The 18323-nt window shown below is 44.4% G+C and overlaps 1 protein-coding gene across 1 annotated transcript in view; it reads right to left on the minus strand.

Annotated features, from left to right (window-relative positions):
* COL6A1 (collagen type VI alpha 1 chain) overlaps positions 1–18323 on the minus strand; it is a 78061-nt gene that overhangs the window by 25327 nt on the left and 34411 nt on the right. The window contains exons 18-20 of the mRNA XM_019553918.1: positions 18282–18317; positions 17540–17602; positions 6833–6895 (exon numbers count right to left, since the gene is read on the minus strand). Of these exons, the coding sequence (XP_019409463.1) occupies positions 6833–6895; positions 17540–17602; positions 18282–18317 (162 nt within the window). The remainder of the gene's footprint in view (positions 1–6832; positions 6896–17539; positions 17603–18281; positions 18318–18323) is intronic.

The following is an 18323-nucleotide window of genomic DNA, read 5'->3' on the forward strand; positions in this document are numbered from 1 at the left end:
TCTTCCCAGCAGATGTCTGGAAAGTTCAGGTCACCCATGATGACCACGTCCTTTGACCTAACTACCTCCGTGAGCTGACTTAAGAATTCCCGGTCTAGCTCTTCCCCTTGGTTGGGTGGTCTGTAGTAGACCCCCACTGTTAAATTCCTTTCCCCTTGACAGCCTTGTATTCTAACCCAGAGCACTTCAGCGTGCCCCTTCTCTGACCCTGTGCTATTTGATGAGGATGTGTATTCCTCCTTAATGTAGAGTGCCACACCCCTACCTTTCCTCCCTGTCCTGTCCCTCCTGTACAGCCTATAGCCCTTGATATTATATCATAAACCAGTTTGAGTCAAATCAGTTAAGTCTGATACTACATTCAACCAGATTTATCTCAAACTGGTTTCAGAGAAAATCCATGAGGACAATCCATGAGTTTGACAGTGGAGAAGGAAAAGGAGAAGGGTAAGGGTTAAACTTTATTGACTGGAATACAGAACAATGAAACACTGCATAGGCACCCTGACAAGCTTATTAGCTCCAGCTGAGGTTTAAGAAGGCTACCTGCTAACTGACCTGCCCACTTTTAAGCACAACCCAAGTGATTATACTCTGGCTGCACAATGCAACTTTAGATCCTAGCCTGGTTTCTAGTCCCTGTCCTCATGATTCCTGACTAGTTCCTGGGTTGCAGCTAAACTTTGGCTGCAGGTCTTGGCCTTGTATCTTGTCTTCAGCCTCTAGCTCCTGACCCTCAGACTGGTGTCCTGATTACTGACCTCTGCTTGGCATCATGGCTCCTGTCCCAAAATCTTGACCTGTAGATTGTATCCTGGCCACTGATCCCAAGCAAGTACCGAGGCCTGTCATGGACTTCTAACCATCTGCAGTATCCCGTCTTCAGAACATCAATGCCTCTGTCCTAACTGATCCTGCTTGGAAATCAACAGCCCTAACCACTGGACTACCCACACCACAGTCCTCACAGTGTGACATATTAGGTAAGCTTGATACTGGTCTGAAAAATATCTGCTGCCTTGCCCAAAGTACAGATATTTTTGGTTTGGGGCTGGAGCTCATAATTTCTTTTCTTCTCAGATGTTTTACATGTTGCCAGTTCACCTGAATCTTCGTGTTGCTCTGTGGCAAGTAATACAGAGCTGCCTTTTGCTTCATGATCTAGAGATTTAGTTAAGTGTTACCCTCACTACAATAATGCCCAGGAAAACAAAGGATTTCCCCTGCAAGGTTTTAGAAACACTCAGAAGTTTTCTCCAGTTTCATTCTTTAAAGCAGTCTCTGAAAGACCTGCTGTGAAATGACCGTAAGACAGCAGTTGCTGCATCTAGCTCCATTTTAAGTCTTACTCCTTCTACTTGTAATGAAACCCAAACAAGTCATCTTTTTTCTTGCAGATTAAAGAGATGTAGGAAGGCATTCTCAGTGGACTCATTATCTGTCTACGTGGCACAACACAGTGCTTCAGAAAGAAGGTTGAATGGGCTAGCTCTGCCTGGATAAATATATCCCACTGAGAAATAGTCTATTGTTACTTGGAAGCTGAAGAATATGAAATCCCAGTCTCATCTCTCGTTGTCATATTTTTCCATTTTTACATGACAAAAACAACATTAAAAGAAATCACAGGAGCACAGTTGACTGCCAAATAACCATGTCAACTCTATATACACTGTTTCTGGATAGTTTTCAATTACTTGTAAACCAAGGAGCATGATGAGTATCTATGAGAGCAGGGGGTGGCAAAATACAATCCATGGGCCAGATCCAGCCCATCAAAAAATCCTGTTTGGCCTGTGGGTGCCCCTCTGAAGGAGAATCATCTCTGGCCCACTGCTGTCCCTCTGAAAGACTGCTGTCCCTCTGAAAGCTGGCGCCTTACTGCCCTCTGTGCAGTAGGTGCTGGCCCCAGTTGCTAGGCAGCCAACCCCCACTTCCCAGCCTGCCTGGCTCCTGAGCCCAAAGACAGGGGTGCTGGAGAAAGGAAGCCTCTGTCCAGTGAGGCATCTGCCCTCCGTAAGAGTCAAAGTGCAGCTACGTGCACCAGGGACTCATGTTCAGAGGAAGGGGGCTGGGAGTCATGGGTGATCTGGGCAGGGCCAGGCCCCACTGTGTGCTGCCACATGTGGTTGATACAGAGACCCAGCCACATGCCTGGGACTCAGGCTGGGAGCCAGGTGATTATGGCCAGGCTGGGCTGGGCCCCGTTGTGTCCTGCCATGTGCAGCTAGCAAAGACCCAGCAACATACCCAGGGCTGGGAACAGGAGCTGCGGGTGATCCAGGCCCAGTTGGGCCAGCTGAGCCACCACATGTGGCTGGTGCAGCAACCTGGCTGCACATCCAAGATTCAGGCTGGAAGACATGGGTGATTCAGGCCAGGTTGGGTCCTGCTGCGTGCTGCTATGTGCTGGGTCAGGAGCCATGGGTGATCAATGGACAGGGGCCCTGCTAATGACCATATTGTGACCCCATAAGAGCCACACTGTTCCTGCTGCAGCTGCTGGCCCACATGCACCTGCCTTTGATGTACCACTTCTACCTGGCCCAGTTCTCTGAGCACCTGGGCAGCGGGTACAGGAACAACATCTACATGACTGGTAAGGCCAGGGGCAAGGGCAGGAGCACCTTGAAATGTACTGAGAGCCTAATGTAGAGTGGGGGATGGGAAGTCAGCCCAGCCTGATAGTAGGGGGTTCTCCCCTGTCTCCTACCACCTGGCTGCTGGCTGATTCAAAACTTGAAACGTTTCAAAACTTTTGAAATGTTTAGACTAACCTCGTTTTGTTTTGAGACTATTTCAAAGCCCCTTGTTTCAATTCGATTTTGCTGTTTCAAACTCAAAATGAGTTGAAACAGTGTTGAATTGAAACAGCAGGTGAAATTCTGCACAGCCCTACTTCACAGATCTCCAAAACTCATTAAGTGGCCCTCCAGCCAAAATAAGTGTCCACCTCTGTACTGGAGTATTAATACATTGTTTAAAGGGACATTGCTGCATTCCTTTACATTACAGTAACATGAATGCAAGGAAAGCTTGGAAACAGCAGCAGAAAACTGTCCCTGTTCTCATTCATGTTTTCTGGAACATTGTCCAGTTCTTGCATTATCTATGTCACCTCTACAGACTTGTTATAGTAAATGGAATGAGTATTGCTAAAGAAAATTGATGAGTTTGTAGAACAGGTTTTGGGGGCCAGGAAGTCTTACTACCTCCCTGTCTACTTCCCTTTTGTATGCTGTCCAATAGGGAAGTGATATACTACAGCTAGAAGTAACCACCAAAAAGATCAAGGAAAGAATGCTCTGATCTCTAGCTTCTCTCATGAACAGAAAGAAAGTGAAATGGAGTCATGTATTAGCAGCAGCCCTGACATCCAGCCAAAAGAAATATGTTCCATGAGCCAGAACTTGCAGATAACAAGCCTTGAAAAATACTTTTATTTGCCAAACTACTTCCCTTCAAGATTGATTACACTTTTATTTTTAATTTGGCCAAAATGAAGCATTTTTCTTCAGCTTATGGAAAAACTAGGTCTTAAAATGCAATTGCTTATGAAATCTCACTGGAGCTCTGTGTCTATTTTTGCTAGAAATTGCTGGGGAGAAATCGGATCTAATGTTAGAACATATCCTGTTAGGCAACTGATAGAATCAATGGGATCCTGGGGCAGGAAGGAGAACACATGTACTAAAACTTGCATCACAGTAGTGACCGGCTGAGACGGGCTGGCTCCCTGAATTTTACCAAGCAATGCCAAACGGAATTGCTGAAAACAGAATCCACTTTGTCCTGGGTGCTGAATAGGCTTTAGAAATGAACCCATCTAAAAATCTTTGTTTTGAGCCTTGGGTTGAAGCTTAGATTGGATTTTATTTTATTATTTCCCTGAATGTCTATATCTCCAGTTTAAACCATAAACAGGCCTCAAGCACAAATCAAATCTGGTGCTCTCATGAGAGCGTCCTGTGGATATTTTTATCCACAGCATACAGCTGATGTAACTGGAGAATGATGTGGTTACCATCACTGTCACTTCCTTGACATGCATCCAGTATATACTCAGTACCTTCTCCCCTCCCATACCTACATACATTTTTAAGAGAACAAAACAGAATGAGAATCTGGAGTGCTGCTGGGTCAACATATTGAAAAAACCAGGCATATATTAGGGCTATAAGCAAATAAAAGGAAGAACAAGAGGGGAAAAAACCAAACTCCAGAAATGCTGTGCTAGTGATGACAAGGTATGCACATGCCTGTGTTCACACTGAAAATTGAATGACCTTGAATGGATAGGTTGTGCTGCAGTTGATAGGGGTGAAGGCTTGCAATGCACCCCCAATCCTCACAGCAAAAAACAAGAAAAATGTTTTCCTGTGTATGTCTGTGATAACATCTCCACCTCCCCCTAGCACTTGCAGATTTCAGAAGTGAAGCGGTGCTCCAAGCTGTCTTTCAGTTCAAGTGCCTGGGCTTGTCTCCCTTTAACAGCATTAATTAATTAAGGCATTATAACAGGCAGTTTTCTAATAAGGTCTATGCAGATCTGTTGACACAAACCTTTGTTCAGCAGCCAGGTTCAAATGAAGTGAGGATGGGGCAGGTTTATACACGATTGCACCTACCAGATTAAGCAATTAATGACAGCCACACAAAGCTACCTGTAGCCTGCTCTTTGTTTCCCAGGAGCCATTTCTCTCATTTTCTCACTCATTCAGGTCCCTGGTGTCACATTCTTTCCCAGATTCTATGTTCCCATAATTTGGGTCCGTCCTGCTACTTGTTTTTACCTTTTTTCTTCTCCTCAGAAATATTCCTGCCTGCAGCCCTAGGGTTCTGGATGTCCTTTCTCATGGTTAAGACCTTCCCCTAACAACTGGCAGAGATATGTCCCACACCTTCCAAGCCCTGCACTTGCCATCTCCCACTCAGTGTCCTCTCAACACCTTAAACCACATATCCCAGAACCTAAAACAAAGGCCTTCTTCCTCCCTTACTGTACTGGAATTAGACTAGGGACATTCCTGATGAAGCATTACCGTTCTGGCCAAGTTCAGATTTGTATGGCAAAGTTTTGGTGGAGATGGGAGAAGATGCTTGCAAGGGACAAGAAGATGCCTGCAAAGGACAAGATTAGGTCTCCTGCTCCAGGATGGATGGATGCAGGGGAAAGTCTAGGCCAAGACCTGCATTTCAGAGCCCTTTAAAATGACTACTCTTGGAAAGACTTTGGGAAGAGGCCCCGAGTCAGCATAAGGCAAATAGTATGAATGCCCTTGGGAAAGAACTGAGTTTTTTACCACAGAACTGTCCCAAGTAGCCACACTCTTTCTAAACAAATGGCAGAAGAGAAGCAGCCACTCTGGGGCTGAACTGTCAAAGGGCCTCATGTTGCTGCAGAAGCTTTACTCATGCAAAGACAGAAGGGACTGGCTCAGCACCATCCACTCTGCCAAATGGATTCAGCTGTCAGTCCAAGGTATCTGCATACTGGTCCTGATGAACAGTGGCACCCACAGAGCATTATAAACCAGACCCGGCTCCTTCCCCAGAGCTTCACCTTTCCACGCGGCTGCCCTGGATTAAGCTGCAAGTTGTGTGAAGGCAGATTTGGAGTGCTTAATATCATTGTCTCTGATGTCTGCATTATAGGGCTTTGTACACATACTCTGATGCTGTCCTGACATAGGGGAGAATCAAAGCCACTGCTGTTATGGGCCACTTCCAGCAGCTGGGAATTTTTATAACAATGCTTGTTCTATCTTGGGTCCTATCAAAAGTTACCTCTCCCTATTATTTGGGCAGGAAGACCCTGGTCTCAGGGCTGATGGTCTAGCAGGTTTTTGTTCTAGCGGCTGTTTTGCCTTTGTTCTCGCAGCTCAGCTGACAAGCAAAAACAGTTTATTGCAGCTGTGCTCAATATTACAGCTATAAGAGATTAAAGTTGGAGAGTGTGCTGGGTCTTAAGAGATTTGACAAGGAACCAAAAGCGAGTCACTGCCAACAGCTCCACTCTCAAGTGCAGAGGATTTAATAAAGCAGAGGAGTGATGCTCTATGGTCGGCTGGAAACATTTGGCTTGGAGCTGGGTTCAAGGGACGATGGATGGTGCATGCAAGGACGGTCCTGGTTGGAAGGCAAAGATGGGCAGGGGCAGAAAGGACTCATGGGAAGGTCTGTTTTAATGCTGAGCAGATGATAAAACGATAAAAACACTCAGAGCATCAACAAGACTGTTTGCGCTCTGGCTCGTTTTCCACTGGATTTCACTCAGCCACGAAAGTAGCACTAGAACTTGTGAGCAAAATTCTTACAAAGTGACTTTAGGAAGTCAGGACTATTGGAGGAATGAGACCTTAAGTAGAGCCTGAATTAAAACAGGACATTCATAGATGCAAAAGCTGTCAATGCCAATGCTGGGGAGGTGTGGAGACTTTCCTCAGAAGTGCAGTCCCCCTAACTCACATGACTTGAAGAGCTGGATCTGGCCCAGGCCTTAAAATTCTGTACATTGCTGCAGTTCATATTTGTAGGATTCCAGATCTCTCTGACAGACTTGCTGGCATCTGTTTCTATGGGGGATGAGGAAATGACGTGGAATTTTTTCAGTCCTAAACAGCTAGCCAAGTCTCCATTTTCTAGGTGTGTTCATGTCATGGATTCCTCTATGCACCGTTTCTACTACTCCTAAACTCAGATCTGTCTTTTCAGATCAGAAGGCTGGGAGCCATTTTATCTGTATCCCCACATGTTATTTATCTGACAGACTCCCCATTTGTCCTCCTTCTCAATTCCAGCAAGATTCTGAATCAATTAGCCAAGTTCTTACCGGATCTCCAGATGGTCCAAGAGGTCCTTCTCGCCCTTGGTCACCCTGAGGGCCAGGCTCACCCTGAAAATGAAGACAGCAAAATGTATAAGTTCAAGGAGGCATTTTGGAAACAGAGTCCCACAAAAGCTAGAGGAGAGCAGTAGAAAAGCAGCAAAAGCAGCTATGCTGGGAAGAAAAAGGACTCTTCTAAAATCAGAACTTTATTCAGACATGGAGCATACTGAGAGGGGAACTAAGTCACAAAAACCAGATGGATTCATCTAACATCCAGGAGAATTCACATGCAGAGATGTGGCGTCACATAGTAAAGAGGCAGGATCTAACTGGGAAGTCCAGCCTACTAAGGACCCAATGTCTCCCCAAAGAAGGGAGGTGGGGAATAATATTGTGTTTCAAGCTTGGATTAATCTCTGGCAGCTGAAAAGATGGTGGTTTTTTTTCTTTTAAAGGAATCTCATTTCTGCTTCAACAACCCTCACAGAGTCACTTATTGTCATTGCTATCTGTTCAGCGGCTAGTGGCACACACTGGCCCCACTCTGCAAGGGGTTATAAAAATACCTGTAGTGGTAACCCCTTGCCCCAAAGGGTTTACAGACCAAGTCCATGTCTTTTTACAGCCTTTCGCTTCAGCATGCTTTGTTTTTTTTAATATTGCTGCTCCCAATAATATATACTGCCCTGATACTTATACTCAAATAAATATGGGATCTCTGCCTGGGTTGAAGGGTCTTTCCCCTCCCCCAGGACAAGAGCATTACAACAGCTGTTTCACAGCTGTTGCATCCTGTCTACTGGCGCAGCAGAGTTGTAGCCAACAAACCTATGTAACAGGGAATGCAATGGCCACATCCGTCCAAACTGGTCTCTAGTGTCCACATTGCCATAGCTACAGATGACTTACAATGCAAATGGATGGGGAGAAATTGGGGATGGGGAGTCCTCCTTGCTGGCTTCCCTAGGCCTTTCCTCTATTTCTTGGCAATCAACCACAGTGGCTCCTGTGTACTTAGAAACTTCCGTGCTCACAGAGCTGGTGGGTAGGGATTTGGCCCTGGTGAGGAATTGAGGGGGAGAGGAGAGCAGATTACTCTAATTCACATTGCTGGGTTAAAAAGGTTTTCAAGGACCAAAGGCCAAGGAAACAATCCTAATGTTAGACAGCAGGACAGCATGTGTATAGTGGGTGCCAAAAGGATGGGGATGAAACTATTCAGCTCTTTCTCATGGAACACTTTCAAAGGGACAGGATATCCCCACTACTTTGCTAGCACTCTCTCCCTCACACCCGTTAAAAACAGAATGTGTGAAGTCCTGCAGGCTGGCTCCTCTGGCAGCAAGGAGGGAGTGAGGGGAGATATAGGACTGAGCTGAATGGACACTGGCTGCTGGATGGAAGCAGTAATTCTCCAATGAATCTGGGATTTTTAAACTTTCATAGGGTTTATATATAATATGAATAACATAATATAATTAACAATGCATACATTATTATTAATTTAATAGTGTATCAAATATTTTATTTGAAATTAATAATTCATTTTATTAATAATGTAATGGTTCAACTATTATATATAGTTGAAACAGATTAAAATTGTCCTTTCTGCTCTGTTTTGGATAGCCTAACTCATTACATTTTAAATGAAAAACCTTATTTCCTTCTGAAATCTCCCATTTAACATTAAACCTCAGCCCCCACTCATGCTGTTTTGTCAAGAAGCTCTGGATTTAGGGCAAAAGATAGGGATTCACACAATGCAAGGTTACTAAATAAATATCTTCCAGTGACTATATCAGGCTGACTACAACCACCAGACAGTATGGAGCATTGTCTAAGTTTAGGGACAGACATTTGAAAATCCAGAGCCTGAATTGATTAAATCTTTGCAGGTTAGTCTAAACTGGCTAGGCTAAATCACTTTGTAACTGCACAGACATCCCAGACATGCAGGCACATGCCTGCAGTGGCTCAGGCTAGAAGTTGGAGGATGCTAGAGCAGCCCTCCCTTTCCTTCCAGTCCTGACCTGGGGGACATGGTCAGGCCCCAGCAGGACACTTTGATTAGTGAAGGGTTCCCCTCTCCCACCTGACCAGCCTAGCAGGGAACTGATAACAGTGTTTATTACCCCCAAATCAGTGTTTATTACCCCATTAAGAAAACAGAGGGACATTACCAGCTACCTGTTGATTTTCCCTTTGTCCTGTCTACCACAGCATGGACCATAGCCAGCATGTGGTCTGTTAGCTAATGCTGAGAGGTGTCTGTAAGGCAGAGGGGATGTGAAGGGGAGTGGTGGGGGAGCAGGCAGATGCCTGCAGTTTCTGCTTGAGCTCCAGCCAGGGAGCAGAGGGGAGTGGACAGCTCTGCTGTGGAACACAGAGCCCCACCCAGCCCAGAGAGCATGATGGGAGTCAGGTTTAACTTAAACCAGCAAGGGGTCTGGGACAGCCATTGCATAAAGTGGTTTGACCCAAATCAGTTAAGTCTGATACTACATTCAACCAGGTTTATCTCAAACTGGTTTCAGCCTTTTTCAAACTGGTTTATGTGCACTGAACATCTGTTTTGTTACAGGTTTAAACCAGTTTCTGATCACTTAAATTGGTTTATGTGTAATGTCTGCCCCTAACTTAAGAAACAAAAATCTGCAAAGAACTCCCAGATATTTTGCACCATGCCTGCATGCAGGTGGGCACAGTCCATTCCAATATGCATGTCATGTCTCTGAAAGAGATGAATGTACTGTTAAGATTACAAATGGAAAGACAAGAAATCCTCATGCTCTGTCATCCCCAGGACTCAGTGCAAACTCGAAGCCTTTTAGATGAATAGCTAAATCTCAGTAAAGCAAAATGCACTTCACTTATGTGCACAGCATATTGTTTCCCATATGTGCACTTCCACTGTGCATTCTCATATCTACACTTAGATCTGTTGGCAATGCATGGTCTGACCAACTTGGTAAGTATCTAAACATTGTCCAAAAGAACTACTCCTTTCTCTATTTCATAACCTTATTTGAACCAAGCACTTCTTCAGCCTGGCTGTGCTAAGCCAGTCACTGGCGCACTGAAATAAAAAAAATCTTGTTAATACGTCTCTGTTACTTTCCTACCTTATTTAAGACTCTGCCTATGGCGTAGAGCTTGGACAAAATACCAGTTTAGAAGAATTAAATCCATTGTTTGCTAGCTAGAAACTTCCATCAGGGCTGGCCAAGAAGTAAATATAAAACATAACATTCAAAGGGCCCTGAATACTGATGGAGAAATTTCTGGCAATGCAGTCATACCTCGTGTCTAAACTGAATCTTGGAAATTAGCCCCTCTCTCTTCCTTAACAATTTCATTCCAAGGCCCTATGGTGGCTTCATTTTCATGCACATCTGCCCACATCTGCCTTGCAAACAACATACAGCAGAGTTGCTGTTCCCAGAACATAGCATGTAAACAGGAAATTACAATTTTGGCATTTTCTAGCAAGCAAGGTTCAAAAACCCCATGGAGCTTCCTCTGTACTGTGCTGTACAGCTTCCCCCCTAGCCTTAAGAACTCCTGCTCAGTTTCTAAGCTGCTAGTGTCTTAGAGTTCCAGCATTCAGTGCTAGAAAAGGGCAGAACATACTGCAAGTATTCCCCTGAGGGTAATCAAGCTCAAGTCAAGTCAGCCCTGAGGCCACTGCAACCACTAGGGCACTTTAGATGCTGTAACAACCCTCCTTCACTCTGCCCTGTGTTTGGCTATTTTTGTACACTCTGCCAGCTGAGGCCCAATCCAGTCCTTAATATTGGTTCCCCAGCTCTTGTTGGATCTGCCTCTTTTTCTCTTTCCCATTGCTGTGTCCTGCATTATGGTGTTGGCAAGGGTGTCCAGTCTTCTTGTGATGTGTCTAAACCACTGCAGCTTCCTGTTGCACAACCTCCGACTATGGTTTGTAGGTTCCAATTTCTTGACTGATTTGGTGCTTGATGGACTCATTAGGCTGGTGCTCTGTTACAAGATGTGAAGCAGCCTCCTAAAGCAGCACATTTCAAATGCCTCAATTCTATTCTCTAACTTCTTATTAAGCATCAATGCCTCACACCCATAAAGCATCATAGAGACAACTACTGCATGCAGCAGATGTAACTTTACCTTCTGTGTAATATTGCTGCTTGTTAAAGATTTTCTTTAACTTTTTTAGTTGGCTGGTGGCAATGGCTATTCTGGTCTTGACTTCCTTTTCAGATGTTAAGTCTTCTCTGATGGTGGCTCCCAAATACTTAAAGCTTGTTACTCTTTCTAGTTTTTCATTGCCAATCTTCACATCAACATTGCTGTCAGTGATCTTGGGATTTGTCATGACTGCTTTTCTTAGCGCTTATTTCCATTTTGCAGCTCTTGCAGTTTTGTCTAGCATTTTTGTAAGTTCTTGAAGCTCTTCAGATGTCCCTGCTATCAGTTGGATGTGTTAAGCAAAGCGCAGGCTCTTGATCTTCCACCCTCCAACTGATACAATTCCTATGAAATTCTCTAAGGTATTTGACATGATTGGCTCTAGGAAGAGGTTGAAAAGGCAAGGTAAGAGCAGGCAACCTAGGCACATTTCTATTGAAGTCACAAACCATTCAACAATATTGTTGTTGATCAGCACTCCGCTACTTGCACGGCTGTGAAGTTCTTCTATTAGTGTTATCAGAGATCTGCTGATATTATGCTTCTTCTTAGTGAGCCAAAGTGTTTTGTGTCACACCCTATCAAAAGCTGTCTTGAAGTCTATGAAGTATGGTGACGTTCTTTTTGCGATCACAGTGCTTTTCACACAGTACTTGGATGTTGAGGATTTGCTCTGTGGTATTTCTGTATGCTCTAAACCCAACTTGCTTTTCTACCAGCATGGTTTCCATTTGAAGCTTTGTGCATTGGTGGAGATTCCCTATTTAGGAAGGGGAATGATGACTGATTTCATCCATTGGGTTGGCCAAATTTTCTCCCTCCATATCATGTTGCAAATTTTGTGAAGCATGCTTGTTACTTTTGTTATGGTGACAGTGTCTGGATCCTAAGAAGCACTGGATTTCCAGCTGAATAAAAGGCTATAACCTGTGGCCTAGCAAGCTGCTAACCACAAGGCAAAATAGTATGTTACAAGTAACATTGCGAGATGCTTAGGCAAACTTTTTCCTAACAATGTCGTAGTGTTGTAAGATATGTAGCTCACTGTGTAAGAAAAACAGCATGCAGACCACCAGCTATTGTTGGGAGATAAAGGAGAAGCAAGATCTTGAAGACAGTGAAGAACTCAGCAAAAGACTGCAAGAGACTGAAAAAAAATGGGGTCAGGGTCTTAAACATGCGCTCATAGCGAAAAGATGTGTAAAGTTAAATGCAAAGGCAATTCCATGCTAATGAAGTAAACAGTAAACAGAGGCAGAGCTTAAGATGGGAAGGACTCAGGGTGAAACAAAGGAGGGGCAAAGGTGTGGCAAATGTTAATAAGCATAAACCAAGGTGTATAAATATGGAAAGAACTATTTTTTGCAGCAGCTCCCTGGTTTGTTGGAGCATTGTCCAAAGCTGTCTCCATTTTGAATAAAGTTGTTGATGAGCAATGTGTGCAGGTGATGTGTGATGGCATCAATTTGTTATCTCCCTAGTCGCTGGGCGTCACATGGAGTAGAGGTCTAACAATGTTGTCACCTGTCTTCAAGAATTCTGCAGCTATGTTGTCTACCCCAGGTCCTTGCTAAATCTTCAAGCATCTAATGCGTTCTTCTGCTTCTTAAGGTTTCTGCATCTTCCTCTTCAGTGTTTCCAGGTACTCCTTTCTCTAGTTGGTCAAGTACCTCATGCTCCATTTGGATGTTGTCATTATAGAGTTCCTTTGTATACTGTGCCCATATCTTGTGTATCGCATTGTTTTCAGTAAGTATTTTTCCATTCTTGTCTTCTACAGCCACTGTTCTTGCTTAGTGTGTTTTTGTTATCTTCAGGCTCTCAAAAGCTTTCTTGCTGTTGTTGTTCTTAAAACCACTTTGAATTACTTCACACCTGTTTAGAATCCAGTCTTCCTTCTTCTTTCTAATTTCATTTCTTACATTCCTGTTTTCTTCTCCGTAATTGAGACTGCCAGATTCTGAATCAAAATGTTTAGCTTTCAGTGCTTGTCATGCATCATACATTTCCATGATTTTGTTGTTTATCCATGGTTTACTCTTTTTCATAGCTGTTCCAAGCAAATCTTCTGCTGTTTCTTTAATTGCTTGAATGAATCCATCTGTAATGTTTTGTAAGTCAGTTACCATTAGGAGTGGTTCAAATTTTCCTCCAATTTTTATGTTGAAGTCAGTCTTTATTGTGGGATCCCTGAGCTTTTCTAGGTCATATTGCACTATTAGTGTATTTTTGTTTGCAATCTTCTTCAGTTTCAGCTTTATTGTCATCGTTACTAAATTGTGGTCACTGCCAACATCAGCTCTGGGAAATTATTTGGTTTTATTCAGGTTGATGCTTGATTGGAAATCAATTAGACCTGAGAATGTAGTTTAATTGATTCTTGCAGGTGCCATCAGGAGACATTTATGTGACTCTTCTTGATGGTTTGTGCATGTAAACTTGTGTAGATAAAGTGAAAAGTGTGATATCAGAAATAAAGTCACCAGATCTAAATGGTGGAGATGAAATGGGGTGTTCCAAGCTTTCACAATCCACCATGAGGGAGAAGGTAGTAAAACATTTCTGGCATATTTTGGGGAAAACCTAGCACTGAATGTATTTGTGGGATGGTTCAGTGGCAGCTGGCAAAGCAATGACATGACAACTGCACTGACCTAAAGGATCTGTAGGGAAACCCAGACCTAACCTCCTAGATCTTGGTCTTCTCTGCACAGCTGTATTTTCTCCACTGACACGGCCTTCTGTCCATCTAGCAGCAGGCTGGCTTATTGTGAGCCTGTTGGCTCCGTCATCCCACAGCTTTCTTTTTGAGCATGGAGTTGATGCAGAAATAAATGACCAGGAGCAGTTTGATGTGAGAGCCACTTGCTGTAGAGGGCATTCTTCTCCCCCTCTCTGGCTGGCCAGACTGTCTGAAATGGGGCATGTTCAGAACCACATGGAATTCCCCAGAGGGCTGCCAGCAGCTTCAAGTTGGAGGAGTGTGTCTGAACGTGCTTAAAAAGCTTCCTCCCCCACCACTTCCAATGCTCATCTCATCCTCAGGCCTTGCTTACTGCCCTGTATGCCAAGTAATAAGTGGGTGAAATGGCTCTGCAAGACCAGCAGGTTTTGGGTGACACTTGAAAGGGAACCTCTTATTTTTGATAGGGCGCCAAGCGAATAGAACAGCTTGCCAGAACCCTTGCTTGTTAACAGCTCTTTGCAGGAGAAAGACCTGCAGGGATGGAAGAACTTTGTGCCCAGTACAGGAAACCACTTTTTATTAACCAGATGCAGCTGTTTGATGTTTAAAATGCACAGCTCTCGAAGAAACTTTTTCTACCTGTCTTACTCTGCTGCAAAGCAGACTGAGCAGGTTTTGAATCTACATCTCTGATCTCCAAGGAGAGTGGCCTGACTGCCCTGCTAGGGGGTGGGCAAAGTGTTGAGGGAAGGAATATTCTCTCAGTCTCTTATTCATTGTATATCACTTTGTTTAAATGAATATTCAGTGGATCAGAGAAAGTGAAAAGGACTCCATAGGTTGGTGGTGAGGGCACTCACATGGAACCTGATTTTAAATCCCTGTTCCAAAACTGACAAAAAGAGGATCTCAACCCAGGTCTCACCCATCTCAGGACAGGGGCTAGCAGTGGACTGTACTCAACTTCTCCTTCTGGAGCTGCTCTGCTTCATTAAAAAAATCAAATATTCATCGACTCCAGGACTTGAACCTGAATGCTCTATATGACTGCTCTGGTCATGGTTTGGAGAGTCTTTCTGGCCTCTCTCTCTGTCCCAGTGAATATATAGTTGAAGAACAGTGTGAACAGTAGGACTAAGAAAGGTCAACACCATAACACACTAATATGGTGGACAGGGCACTTTCCTGGGGATTCAAGTTTTCTTTGGCTGAGGAAGATTTTAAACCCAGGCTTTCTGACTTCCCATATAAGTGAGAATCACTGGCTTCTTGGCTTAAAGTGAGGTGGATGGCAAAGGGGGAGCATTTCCTACAGTGAGCTGGTTCTGCGACTCTCCCCCAAAATAACCAATTTCAGCAAAAACTATTAGCCATTCACTGAATATGTGGAATAAAGAGCATTTCCAAACCTCAAAGGCCTTGCACACAGAGTGACAATTTACACATCACTACTGCTGTGCTGTTTGGACACAGATATGGAAATCTTAGTCAAGATACTTTGCACTGATCCTTACAGTTGCCCGGCTACAAAAGCAAAACATAGGGTGCATGTTCCACTGACTCAGTTCTGAATCTGGCTCGTAAGTAAGCGGTAGCTTCCCAGGTGTTTTCACCATGCATTTTTTAAAACATGGATGAGGAAAAAAGACTCGTTTGTGTTTTGGTTGTAGAGTAAAAAACAGCAATGACTGCAGCCTTACCATATGTAAGAGAGGGACAGGCAGACAGTAATTCATCAGTGACAGGCTAGTACAGTATGCCCTACTTCTGGTTGTTCTTATTCCTCATCACCACCACCTCCCGAAGCAACGGCACATTTTCCATCTCCTTGACACAAAGTGTGGCATTGCCTGGTGTTTTCAGTGTGTTGATTTTGGACAAGTGAGTGCTACTGCCCACCCAACTCCTCCTCATGAGCCTGTTGAATGATTCACCAAGTGGCAGACAGGCAAAATACTTTCCTACTTACTCCCAGCCCATCCTGAAGACCTCAAAACGCTCTTAAAGGGGAACTGAGGGAGAACTCCCCCTTTCTCCACTTTCCTGCTCACCACCCATCAGTGAATGGCATCTGCACACTCCCTAATGAGTCACAGGAACAAGGAGTCTGCTGTGACCCTAAAAACCTGTACAGACCTCTCTGAAAAAGCCCTCATGCAGAGAATTCATGGAGCTGAAATACCAGATTCATGCTGATGCCATAAGAAAACTCAGAGCCATTTACTGCCAAGCACTTCTAACATTTTCACTTCATTTCCTCTGCTATCATTTTCTTTCTTCCTTCCCAGTCCCTTGCTTTGCTGCTATCCTCCACAACTGTCTTAACTTTTGAGGTAGAGAAGTTGGAAAATTTCCGCCCAAGTCCCAGATTCCAAAGCAAAAATCATTCCCAATGTGAGCAATCTCCGTGGAGGAAAGGAGTTTTTCCTGGGGCCTCTGAGACAGCAGCTTCCTTTTCACAGACTTCTTGTCACACTTTTAGCTTCTTTTCTACCTTGGAGAACTCAGAACAACAGCAGAGTCTCCCAGGGCATTTTTACACATGCATACACCGCAATGCCAGACGCTTTGAAAAGCACCTGGCACTACAACACTTACAGTTGTATAAGTGATGAAACGTGCATCAGCACTGAGAAAATGGTGGCAGCGTGCTTTTGAACTAAAACACATAGAAGGTGCTTTAGTTCAAAAGTGCACCACTGCCATTTTCTGCATGGTGACACGCATTTCACCATTTATACAATTGCACACAGAACCAAACAGAGTCATGGACAAACCAGGCAGCCCCTCAGGGCCCAAAAATGTGGAAAAAAAAATTGCAAAAGAAAGTTTTAATATTGAGCATGTACAAGGGGCCCAATACTAAAAGTTCACCTGGGACGGCCAGGAGTCTAAGTACACCACTGGCTGTGCATGATGCAGCGCAGTGAGCATCAACTTGCATGTAGAGCAGACTTGATTAATCAAGCCTGCTATGAAGTGGCGGATCTCTGGCGCATTGTGGGACCCAAAACTGTGTGTATAAATGCCCCCAATGCCTGAAGAGGGGTGTTTGTGCCCAAAAGCTTGCAAAGAACTTTTCCCCAACTGTTTAGTTGGTCTAATAAAAGATATCATTTCTACCCAAAGACCCTTGCCTGTCAGCTTCCTTTAACACTCTTCTATCCTGGAAGAAGGGTTGGCAGCAGAGTGGAAGGACAAGAGGACATGATGAACTTTTCCTACAGAATAAAGCTGTGCTGCTTCAGCAGGGCCATACCCCATAACTCCCTCCTTGCTGGCTTTGCTCCCAGGACCCCTAGAGAATCAACCAGATGGCTACATTCTCTGCTATACTGTTGACATCTGGGACCCGCATACTACAGACCCAGATACACAAAGTACACAGGCAGGAGGAAGACTCTTTTCCACTGCTACTGTTACCCTCTGGCCCCACTGCCACAGGAACTGCTCAGACATGCACTGTTGGGCTGGGAGCATAACAGCCCTCATGATTAAGAGGTCCAAAGCTAACATTTCATGATCCTTTGGAACCCGGATCTGTCCATCCAAGCCCTCAGAAGCAATGGCCACGATGGTACACAGTTTCATTAAAAAAAACCCAACAACTAGTAAATAGTAGAAACCAGGTATAGGAGAGATTTGTTTGAATGCATGAAGGGGCCTGCTCATGCTATCTTCTGACCTAGCTGTGAAAACAATGAGGTGTTGGCCTAGGAAAGAAGTTTGATGGGATCAGATATTGGACCCATATTTGCACTCTCTAATACATGCCCTTTCCTAGGTTATGCTGAGGAAGCACCTGTGCGGAAGCAGACACAGACAATGCAGTGAGAGAAACAGCATCATGAGTCAGTAGTTACCTTGTCTCCTCTTGGCCCCCGAGGGCCAGACGTGCCCTGCGGGCCTCTCTCTCCAGTACCGCCCTGTTAGAAAAGAAGCAAATGCTGGCTCAGAACCTGCTACACAGCACTGCAGGCTCTGGTCACATCGTGCTCTTCATTTGCCCTGGTCACACAGATCTTGGATGATTCTTTGAGGAAGGTCATAGCATTGGACCAGATTGTCCTCCTACCATGTAAACTGTAAAAGGAGGCAGGAGAATCAAAATACCTCAGGTGCACTACCACTTCCAAACCCCACACAGCCTACTGTGGAGTGACTGCTGAGGGCCATGAAAGGAGAAGTAACACATGGCCTCTGTGAGGATGGCCCAGGTCTTCCCTGAATCTGTTATTCCAGTGCCAACATGGAAGCATCCTGCAGCTGAGAATCCAAGACAAAATGGCATGCATAGGTTTCATGTCTTGTTCCCTCATTCAAAGACTTGCACAGGATTTAGCTTCAAAACTCTGACTGAATTATTGGACTGGACTGAACTAAACCCCAGCACACTGTTGGTAAAGCCTCAGTGCATGCTCTGAGGCTCACTGTGTACATCAAGAGAAGAAACCCATTCATTTCTTTCCTGTCAGACTTCTAGTTTTACCATTATGTCCTTGATGCTCAACCCTGAGTTACCCCAGCTCTGTTGAGGACTAGCCAAACACAGCAGTTACAATGCCCTATATCTCATCACTGTAACATATTGCAGGAGTCTCTTACCCTTTCTCCAGGAGGGCCATCCTGACCAGGAGCTCCCTGCAC

The sequence above is a fragment of the Crocodylus porosus genome, unplaced genomic scaffold (genome assembly GCF_001723895.1).
Source record: "Crocodylus porosus isolate Cpor-Errol unplaced genomic scaffold, CroPor_comp1, whole genome shotgun sequence".
Classification (NCBI taxonomy): Eukaryota; Metazoa; Chordata; order Crocodylia; family Crocodylidae; genus Crocodylus; species Crocodylus porosus.